The sequence below is a fragment of the Morone saxatilis genome, unplaced genomic scaffold (genome assembly GCF_004916995.1).
Source record: "Morone saxatilis isolate NCDOM2014 unplaced genomic scaffold, NCSU_SB_2.0 Contig11, whole genome shotgun sequence".
Lineage (NCBI taxonomy): Eukaryota > Metazoa > Chordata > Actinopteri > Moronidae > Morone > Morone saxatilis.
The window spans coordinates 29,711,591-29,723,270 of record NW_023339663.1 but is presented as its reverse complement, the minus strand read 5'-3'; the positions used below and the strand labels follow the sequence as shown (position 1 = coordinate 29,723,270).

The 11,680-nt window shown below is 40.6% G+C and overlaps 1 protein-coding gene across 1 annotated transcript; it reads right to left on the bottom strand.

Annotated features, from left to right (window-relative positions):
- Positions 1–7,351: 7,351 nt before the first annotated feature.
- Positions 7,352–10,759, bottom strand: tlnrd1 (talin rod domain containing 1). Its single transcript, XM_035652288.1, has one exon. It carries the CDS (start codon positions 9,009–9,011, stop codon positions 7,947–7,949), a length of 1,065 nt encoding a protein of 354 aa, XP_035508181.1. The 5' UTR covers positions 9,012–10,759; the 3' UTR covers positions 7,352–7,946.
- Between the last annotated feature and the right edge of the window lie 921 nt (positions 10,760–11,680).

Genomic DNA, 11,680 nt, shown 5'->3' with positions numbered 1-11,680 from the left:
GTGTGTGTGGGTGGGTGTGTGTGCGTGTGTGAATCCGAATAAAGACTCTGGCCTCGTCCAGTTCACCGGCAGCTTGTTTCTCTTCAGAGATGGGTGTCGTCAGCGTTGTGGGGATGCGAGCTACCCCAGGGAAATGGACAAGCAAGTGCTTCCCTCCTGCAGCAGGAAATGGGCGAACCCTTGCCCGAAATTATGACTCCAGCATTTTGTCGTGTGAAGGAAGCCACTCCTGATAGCACAGGCTATAGGTTTCCTGTTGTGGGCCAACAGTTTTGGCTTCACCGAGTGCTGTTAGGGAGGCTGAAAAGTGCTGGCTCAACTTCGTATCACAAAAAGGCTGAAGCACTGAATATATAAGCTTCAATTAACTGTTTGACACTCGTTACATTTAGGGTTTAGGGCTGCATGCAGGAGGGAGTATTTTGAATCCAAACTCTTATTATAAACTGTGTAACTCAAAGAAAAAGACCACATTTATTTTATTGCTCTAAGTAATCATTTTGTTATAACAGTTTTATCCCAATTAAATAAACAGGAGCAATTGTTTTATTGCACAATAAGATTCTAATGAAGGAAATAAGAAGTTAAATATGTATTTAAAAAAAATGGCTAAGATGGGAAAATTATATTGATCTTAAGCGTGATTTTTGACCATGGGAACAGTAGTTAATCAAATCTTAAAGCTATAAAATGTAACAGTTCTTCATTATAATGTGTATAAACTCTAGAGCTATGTTCTATATGTAGTTGAGTTGTGTTCTGACATTATCCCAAATGTTTGCAACAATGTTCAAACTCAGAGAAGTCTGTCATTTTATTCAGGAAACGCTGTTTCACCGGTCTCCTGTCAGTGGCGTCCGTTTGTTTTGTTGTTTGTTGTTTTGGAGAGGAGGAGACCTCTGTGGATAGTTGGGCTCCAGGTAGAAACTTCCTGAACCATGAACACTGAAGGAATCCTAACCAGGAGAAGCTGACTGCAATGACAGCAATGATGGTGAAGACAACAACTCCCATGATCTCGCACTACTTCATAATGTCATCAAACTTTATCTTTTGTTATTGTTTTGATGTGAGAGACTCCATAGTGACAGAAATTACATATTGTATGTTTAACTCACACTCCACTTACAAGCTGTTTTGGAAGTTTTCAACTGAGCAAACGTCATCTGTTGAGTAAGACCATGAGATTCCTTTGAAAGCCCTGGAAAGTCAGTAAGTGGACAGTGAGTAAAGACCAAATTGATTTTGTTTTGAACAAAATGGTGAATATTATATATATAATATATATTATAATCAGTAAACACATTCTGAGGAATCCTTCTATTACTGGGATCAACAATAAGGATTGCCCAGCAAGTGAAATGCTACGACTGGGTTGTAAAATGAGCAAATCACTTGCACTATCAGGAGAGTGGTAAAAAAGATTTACACTGGTTTTTTTTCCTGATCTGATTAGTTTTTTAAGAGTTAGCCATCTCGCACCCTTCTCATCTCTTGAGAGTTGCACATGCTCAGTACAGATCGGCACTCATGAGAGAATTAAAGAAAAGAAAGAAAAGACTAAATTTATTAACCGATGTGCGATGAGCAAGCTTTTTCAAAATTTAATTGGGTGGCGTTAGAGGATGTGGGGAGGATGTTTGAGAGCAAAAACAATAAAAAAACAGGTTTTTTTTTTAAAGGCACGTCAAGTTTCTGAAAATTATTACGTTTTTCATGGCCTCTTCTACATACTTGGAAGGCTGAGAGGTATTCACTTAGTGGCAATCTGCAACATCACCACTAGATGGCACTTATCCTACAAACTAGTCCTTTAATCCTGATCATTTGGATGTTACCCTGTATTGCATTATCCTGCTATTCAAGTCTTTTTTCTTTGTCTGTTTTTTATGATGCACATCCAAATGCAAATCCCAATTTTATTTGGAACTATTTCCTGATCTCTCCACTGTTTTGTATAAACTAATTTATAAATTGTAAGCTGATCAGAACTTAATAAAAAAACATTCTGAGATCTCTTTCCCCTGAGAGTTGGAGTGAACAGCAGTTTCACTTTGAGCTGGCATTCACACTCAAAGTCGAGGCATTTGTGAGACTGCGCGCACAAATTCCTTACAACACCCAGGATGTCAGACTTGGCAAACATTATCTAGAGTCATATCAGGGTTACCTGACCTGTGTTATAAAAGGATTCAGCTCAGATCCAACATCAAATGCTGCATGGAGGACATCCCTATATAGAATATTTCATTAAAAGAGGATTTGGGTTCTGTGAGATTACCACAACCCCGATCTTATGACAGCTTTACTCTGGAAGTGTGACCTGGGTTGAACTGGAGAGGGCAGGGCAGAGGAACACAGGATGCTACGCTCAACAACTTAAGATAGTTGTTTGATTCCAGAGCTGGTCATTTGAGGGTTAAAGACACTGACAATATATCACTAAATCCATAAAATTTGGGTTCAATTAGTCTGAACGATGGACCTCCAAAATTGTTTTCTTTTTCTGGATCTTCCATATTATTTGGCATTAAGTTGGATATATAAGAACTTTCATAAAATTCTGTTTTCCAGTAGTAATTCTAACTTGGATGTTAGTGTGACGTTGACTTACCTGTCCACAACTTGTAAATACAGTATGACATGAACATAGCATTATCACAATGCTTTGGATCTTATTAATATATAGACATAGATATATTCAACTTGATTTGACCGTCAAATCCTGACAGTTAGGCCTCTGACGGTGGCCGCAGGTATAACGATTATCTGAGATTTTGAGAAATTGAGAAAAGATTTTTTTTTCTATTTTTTATTTTATTTACTAATATTACGGGACGATATTGTGATATTTTGTGAATAATTGTAATTTTGGGGGACAAAGTTGTAATATTTCGAGAAGAAAAGTCATAATAGAACAGGGAATGCTTATAGGTTGATGGATTACATGGAATGTCCTTTGCTCTGTTTGTCTCTCTACTCAGGATGCTTCCCTGTGGACTGCACTTTATCTGCGGTGGGTAACATTTGTGTGGACAGGAAGTCACACAATGGTAACATTTATGCCTGATCAGAAATGTTAATAAAGAGTTAGTTTTGGTTTTTCACCTCACATCCAAATACCAGAGTCCCGAACAGGGTTAGAGTCAGTGTGTGGGTCTGGTAAGATACTGCCTTATCTGCAGAGCATTAGTGTAATGTACAGCAGACTACTGGGCAGGTAGATTCTGGCTACATCATTTAAATAAAGCCCACTGAGCTTTACTCACATTCTGATGCCACACTGTACTCTTGTCTCAGCTGTCCATGCAGTACTCCAGCTGCTGCTGCAAAACACATCTGGTTATAGGCTTGTACTGTACATCATGTAACTGTCAATGTGTCCAAACTGAAAGTGAAGATTTCCACACACATGCAGTGGATCACTTTATTTAGCAATGTTTCAGACTAACAGACCTCTTCACTTTCAGTTCAGTTCAGAAATCTTCACTTTCAGTTTCTAGTTATAATGGTAAAATGACTCAGCCTCTACACATTTCTAATCTGCAGTTAAGTATTTATTCACCTGAATCTATACCTATATCCTGTGCATTGTAAATAGTATTTACATTTATGCTGTGAACTGTGAAACATTTCCTGGATAATATTTAGCATTTTATTGTACACGTGGTCTTTTAGTGTCACTGTTGGGCAGAAACCTTGTATGTCCAGAGCCATTAGTTTTTACTAGTGCTAGACAAATAATTTGAAATATTATCAAACTCACAATATGGCCAAGTGAAATATCAAAATCGCAGAAGCTGAGCAGAAAATGTGACAAACAGCATTATAATAAATTACTGTGGTGCTGCAGAGAGGCACTGGCCTACAGATATAAGAAAACTGTCTGTTTGGTACAGACCCGAACAAATGTCAACATCATCATCATTTTTCTTCAGTGAAAAATTGATCCTTCCCAGCAATCATGACGCATATCGCAATATCTGTCAAAATAATCACATTATAATTTTTTCTACCATATCATGCAGCCCTAATTTTTACAATAATGAAAACCTTTAATGTCAAAGTTGGTATTTGGGTGTTAATACTTTACTACTTACTCATTGGGTGACCAATAGCATGTATTTATGAAAAAAATACCCAACACTATTTATTTATTATTTTTTCACTTATTATTGCCTCCATATTATTTTTTTCTTATTGTAAATGTATGCTTATTCATTGCAGTGTTTGTTTCCATCTTTATAGTTTTCTCTCCTTATTGTTATTTGCACCAATAAGGCAAATTTATTGTATGTGAAAACCTGATAAGATAAGGGGCTTCAGTTCATCAACATCACTCATTTGACACATAATTTTATCCTTTTACTATGACATAGTTAAAATTTTAACTTTTTTCTCTTAAAATTTCTTCCTCAAAATGATACGACTTTATTCATGTCATAGTACAACTTTTTTCTTGAAATATAATGACTTTACTCTCATTAAATTACAATTTTATTCTTGTAATATTACAACTTATTTCTCAAAATATTACAACTTTATACTTGTAATATTATATTGTTATATTTTTTCTCTAGATTACAACTTTATTCTTGAAATCTCATTGTGGCACACCCTGTCGTAGACAATAGACCTTCCTCAACATTTTTGGAAATGTACTTTAGAAATAGCCTCTAAACACCTCAAAAGCTCAGCTGCCATTTTTACATTTCTGTTTGCGTACAGATTAAACACACAAGATACAACGTGTTAACAGTGAGCGTTAGAAGTGTTAGAAGGTGTATTTTTGAACTTTGGTTGGAGCCAGGCTAGCATTTCCCCCCTGCCTCTATCTTTATTCTAGGGTAAGCTAACCATGGCATCTTTACATTTCTGTTTGTGTACAGATTAAACACCCAAGACACGATGTTGTTAATAGTAAGCTCTAGAGGTGTTGGTAGGTGTAATTTCGGACAGTTGCCTCTAGACGTTATGCTAAGCTAGGCTAACCACATCCAACTCCAGCTCCGTACTAAACACATAGACTGATATTGATCTCACTGTCATAAAGACAAGAAATTAGCACATATCCCAAACTGTTGAACTACTTTTCTTTGGTAAATGCTGCATTCCATTTAGCTGTTCTAATTTTCGTGCCCTGTCTGGTGTAGACATTTTGTACAGCAGACATTTTAACTTGTCACAGTAGAAAAAGCACAACATTAACGATGTCCCTGTATTATTCAAGTGCCCATTAAGTCACAACAGTGTGCCAGTGAGCCTGCAGGCACAATACCAGGACCCTGAAACTGAAGCAGCTGAATGGAAATCAGCCATTACAGTTTTGTTTTTCTTATTGTGACATGTCAAAATGTACTCTGTGAACACAACCTGAGGGCTATGACATGACCTGAGAATGTAAATACAATGCATACTGCATGATAGGTACATGCTGTGAGTTTGTTAACCATTCACATTCAGTCTGACAAATGTCTTTGTATGAATGTGAATGAAATGCTGCAAATGAACCTATTTGACTAAAAGACAAAGAACTGTGAAAATTGCACTTCACTGATCCATTTCTCTTCTTCTACAGGGAGGTCAAAGGTCAGGTCAGCTACAGAGAGACTGCCTGGAGCAGGTCTGGAGTCAGTGTGTTGCACAACAACACTTCAGCTGGGTGTTTGCTGAACCCAGGTCCAGGTCCAGGTAAAGCATGTGTGCTCTAAAACACCAGAATGTGTCGACTAAGGCAGCAACTAATGATTACTTTCATTACTTCAGAACCTCTCCAATTTTTTATTGAGTTGATTTTCTCAGAAAATAGTCTTAGTAGTAGTTAGTTTTGTCAGATCCTGCTGAATCCAGTGTTGTTGAGCCTTTTTGCTTCACTGACTGCAATTACTCAATTAGCAAAATTGTTGTTGATACATTTTTTGTTGATCAACTAATCAGTTAATGATGTACTGATATAATGCAGTACAGTGTCAATATACTATGAAATTTTGTACTTACACATCTACATTTCACAGTAAAATATTGCATATTGTAAAATATTTACTCTCATAGTTACTTAACTGATAACAATTTAACACACAAAACCTATAATTAACTTTATAAACGTATACAATACGACGCAGGACAATTTAAGGTTGTTAAAATTAGCTCCACCTCCACCTTGCTATGTTACTTACACATTAATACATTAGTAATATTAATCCAATGCAGCATTTAATGTCCTTTTCTGTACTTGTAATGAAGTATTTTTAAAATGTGTGGTACTGCTGTTTTTACTCAAGGATCCGAATCATTTTTCCACCACTGCAAGATATAACAAAGCCAGAGTTTTAGTTTGTCAACAAAACTTATGAGTAATGTTAATGTTAACATTATACCGTTTCTTTCATTCTACCCACACCTAGTTCCTTTAACATAATCCAATAATGTAAGTACGACACAGAAATGTCATCTTAAATCACTTTGGTTCACAAAAATGTAAATATTTCCTCTTCCCTCTTTGGTTTTATTTGTCCCTGTTTTGAGGTAACTGTCTCTGCCTCCACCATTACAGCCGAGGCCAATCAGGGTTTTCATTCCAGCTATTTTTCACAGAAGAAAAGAAGAATGTTCTGTCGATTACCCAGGAAGGTAAAGCTCACTTATTTATTAAGTTATCAACTAATGCTAATAAGATTTTAATATATATGTAAACTTTTAGAATTAAGAGGTCAGGTGTATTTAAGAGATGTTGCTGATTAAGTTCTGGAAGCACTTTCTAATAAGGCTCCCTGCATAAATATTTTTTTAACAGTAAATAAATCATTTATAATGCTTTATACATTTGTCATACGCTATGTATAGGAATGTCAGGGTTGCCAGGTTGGAAATAATCCCTCCGGCTGCTCAGTCTACCTAAGAAACTAAAGGGCTAACAGGATGTTTCATATTAGCAGCATCATTTTACCAACATTAATAGATATTAGTTACATCTTTTATACAGGGTGCCTTATTAGAAAGTGGTATTTTAATGTAGTTTTTTCAAAGCTATGAATACCATAAAAGTTGATTTACCTCCATTTAGAGCTGCAACAATTAGTCGATCAATCAATCGATGCCAACTATTTTGTTAATTGATTAATTGTTATCTCATTTTTCCAGCAAAGAAAAAAATTGTTATTCAGTGTTATTTATGACAGTAAAGGACAGTTGGACAGAAGAAGCAACACGTCACTTTGGGCTCTGGGAAACTGAGATGAGCATTTTTCACTTGGAGCTACCAGAACTTTGTTATTAAGTTGAATACCGGTAGATTGTAGATCATATACACCAATTTTAGCCTTTCAAAGCACATTAGCCCAACAACAGCACATCAGAAACAACATTTTTAATAGTTGAAATAAATACTCCATTACATGCATGATCAAAACACTTTAAAATACTATGGGAAGTCTGGTAAATAGTGTAAAACCTATGGCACACACTCACAGCAGCTTTTACCAATTAAGAATTCACACATAAAATAAAAAAAAAAAAAAAGCACTTAGACACTCAGATCACTCTTTCCAATCTCACAAAGCACATGTAATCGAGTAGGTCAGCCAACCATAGGTTCACACAGCGAGGCTACATCCATCATCGAGGCTGGCGTTTTCACCGGAGCTGAAAACTGAGGTAAACTTTTCAGGTTTGAAGGCTGTCTGTCTGTTGGTGAGGGGCTGTGGCTGAGCGGGTCAGGCCCAGAGCGGTCGAGTGGTCTGTTTCTGACAAGGTTTTGAGTCACATCCAGCGCGACACGAAACCCTGCAGCGGTTGTTTTAGTGCTCCTCTGCGTTCCACCGCAGGAACAGACCCACAGACAGCCTTCTTCTGATGTTACTCTAAACCTGATGGACAGGGACAACCCGAGTGAGTCTCTTTGGTACGTCAGAATAGGACAGAGGGGGACTGGAGCTCGTGTTCCTAAACTAATTCACAGAATGAGAGTTGACTGGCGGCAGAGTCCTTGGAGAGGAGCGTTCTCTGAGTGCCTGAGTGAGCAGAGTGCAGCCGTCTGACACAGCACACGCCGAATTGCGCAGGCGCTCACGGTAGTCTGCCATTTTGGAGCTACTCTCGGGATGCTGTGCGACATCCCTGAGGCCCTGAGTGAGGAGGACACAGGCTGAAACCACACTCATGGCCCCCCCTAACACTGCAGTCTGTACCCCCTTTCCTTCAGTGGAGATACTTGCAGCTCTTCCCAGGAACTGAGGCTCTGTGGCGAACCCGACCAGGGCGCTGACCGTCTGGACCAGAGCAGCACTGAAGAGGACGCAGCGGTTCCTGGTCAGCTCGCTGGGCTGGGTTTTCACCTCTTTGACACACGCCAGGAAGGCCGTGCCGCTGGTGCTCATGCTCTTGACGCTCAGTTTGAACTGCTCCTTTGCAAAGCGGTCTCTGGACCTCTCGCTGGCCAGCGACGAGATGTCCGTCAGATTCTTGAGGTTGGTGGAGATGTTCTGAGAGAGCTCGAGGAGGAGCTGGGGGGTGAGGTCCGGCAGGGCCGTGACCCGGAGGAGGCTGCAGCTCTGCTCCACCTCGTGCCGACAGCGGGTCACCTTATAGCGGTCCACCAGTCCAGGCAGGCAGGGCTGAGAGCCGGGGGTCTCCACCGCCGCCAGGTACGCGGCGTGGGCGGAGCACTCGGTCAAAGACACCACCAGGTCAGCCATTTCCAGGAGGCGGTCCCCCACCTCTGTGAAGCGGCCCATGTTGAGCTGGCTTTGAATGTCGTGGGTGAGGATGGAAAGCTCTTTAGTCCTGGCGATGACCGTGTCGCGGCACTGCTCGAAGGTGTCAGCCACCGCCACGCCCTCCGAGGTCATGACCGGCCTGGTCTCGCTGGACAGCAGGAGGAGGTCAGCCACCAGCTGCATCTTGCCCTTACATGTGTCACAGATGGAGGAGAGGCGCTTCCTCTGCTGCAGACTGCCGGTGGGTGTGCTGGTCGATCCCTCGCTAGCCGATTTGCCAGAACCACCACTAGCCATAATAAGGAGGGGAGTGGAGGGGGGGGGAAGAGGGTCAAACTGCTCTTCTGGAGGGGGTTCAGTTATTTATAGTTTTCTGCTGCTGCACACTGCATTGTACTGTTTAAGACATTTCCAAGATTCCCAAGAAGCCTCACCCCACTGCTTTTTTAAATAACAACTGGCCAAACAGTCTTCTTTGAATTCCTTCAGAGTATAGGTCATCAGCTGGACATTATATGTTGACACACAGGACATGTATTCTCAATGTAAACATGTAGAAAGAGCTAAACTCAATTACTGCATTTACTTACGTTTGAATAACATCCCCATCATTAATTTATGTGTCTCTACAATAAAAGTCTACATTATGATCTGGCATATTCCCAGTTACCTTGGTTATTAGTAATTTTACAATGCAACACAGTCAATCAAAATCCCCACAACTTCTGAGTAATCAGTGTAATAAGCTATATGCTCTTCGACAAGTTAATTTAAATGCCCTGAACACCATAATCCAAAAGTCAATATTCTCATTGTTAGTCCCAGGTTTTTGTGGAACAGAAGAATTCACAGGTTGTTGAGTTTAAAAAAAGAAAAGAAATCACACACAAACTGCAGTGCCACCAAGGTGCCTTCTAAAAGGCAAAGTGCAGATTGAGAATTATAAAAAATAATGTCAAAAGCTCCTTATCTTTTCAGACACATTCCCGATTTGAATTACATCTGCTGAACTGCCTCTGTGCTATTTTTTGATGCCTTTTCTCGGGTCTTTTTTAGGACTATAGCCAAGAAAACATCAACATTTAGTAGATGTCTTTGTAGTCTTTTCTTTTGACTGTAATCAATAGGATATCATTTTGTGTCCACTCGCGTCAGAGCAGGTAGTCTGAAACTGCACCGAGATCTTGTCCGACTTGTTCCCACTGAGTGTGACCGGCCTGGCGTACTCATGCTGGTTACCAACGGGGCACCACCCGGGCAGCTCTTCTGGACAGCGGGAAGACTTGGGTTCCCCTCCGGCACCATCGTTTCATGAGTCCTCCCAAGTAAAATCCACCGTGAGGGCGACTTTCCAACAACTCAGTCCACTTTCAACCTCTTCTTTTTCAAACACAGCCCTGGGTTAGAAGCTAGCAGTTGCTCCGGTCGCTTCGCCTCCATATGCATCGTCCGTCTGTCCGCCCTCCACCTCCTCCTCCTCCGCGTCTTAACTCGGGACCAGAGACCGTGTAGTCCCGCATATCCTCTGTGGGGACTCGCTTCTCATATCCATACCAGGCAGCGGTCTTTGGACATTTAACTCACTTGGCTTTGGAGGTTCACGGCCACGAAACCGTAAACGTAGCTGGAAGAAGCGGCCGTTATTCCCAGAGATTCAAAGTCGTGCTGCGCGCTCCCGCTGCAGTACTATGAGGAAGCGGGGAGGGTGTGGTCGCGGCTGAACGGCTGCTGGACTGAGCAAAGTTGTAGCAGCGGAACAGCACAAGTAGCCCGTCGCTTCTAATTAACTTTCCGCCATGTCTGTGAGCCGCTTGTTGTCTCACGTTAACGACGTCGCGTGGGTAGATCGGAGTTACACGGTAGCCACAGAGGCGCGAGGAGTTTTACGACTGGTTTTACTTTCAGGTCTGGCTGCTGATCTGCCATGAGACATCCCTGCGGCGTCTGAGCTAGCTACAACCAGACCGGAAGCGTCTGTTTTCAAAATAAAAGCAGAGCTTTTAAAGTCGCCCTTCACTCAAAAATATGCTTTCGTTCTTGTAGCTGCAGTGTGATGTTTGATCTTCACTATGCAGAATGGTGTCGGTGCAGATTTTCACACTAGAAGGTTGTTTTCACATCCATCTGCTGAAAGTGGAAAGTTTCTCTGTGCTCATTGAAAATCAGATTTCAAGGGGCGGGGCCTACCAGCAGGATTTGTGTCATCACAGATGGTTTGGAAGTCAACAGAAGTGGATCTAGAGAAATATTCAGGGCTTGGCCATGGAGACAGAAAGGGAAGGGGTGGCAGAAATATATGCTGATTTCATAAAAAACCATGAGTATTTGTGTGAAAAAACTACATTACATTATTGTGGCACTTTAGTGAAGTATTCAATAGAAATTTCTAGAGGTGACATTAGAAATCACATTTTTTTTAACTTCTTAAGACATTTTCCAAATACATGTCTTTTTCATTAATCACCTGAACATAAGTTTTGTTACCTTAGAATGACCCATTTTTATCTACAGATGAAGCGGGTCCTCTCCCATGGAGGCCGCTATGTTGAACTACCATGTTTCTACAGTAGCCCAAAATGAACAAACCAAACACTGACTCTATATAGGGCCTTTCCTGTTTCTTAGTTTTTTTGTTTTTGTTTCACTGCCACTGTAGTTTCTCCTACATGCTTGGATGAGTCAAGTGGTTTCAGTTGGTTTCGAACGTCACCGCCAGATGTCACTAAATTCTACACACGGATAAATATGTCTTAATTTCTGTTTTATAACATGTTATTTTTTAAATTAATTTAAATTAATGAGCAGCACTTGACACCAGCTACTACTAATTGCAGTGGCCAGGCAATTTTTAAGAGTCTGCCACCCCATGCCACCCCTCTGGAAGTCAAACCTGGTCTAGTATACAACTTATTCATGTGTAATGCAGAAACTTGAAGCTGAGGTCCCTCATGTCCTCGATATTTTTC

Coding starts and splice junctions, on each gene's coding strand:
- tlnrd1 (XM_035652288.1), bottom strand. CDS start 9,011: ATGGCTAGTGGTGGTTCTGGCAAATCGGCTAGCGAGGGATCGACCAGC.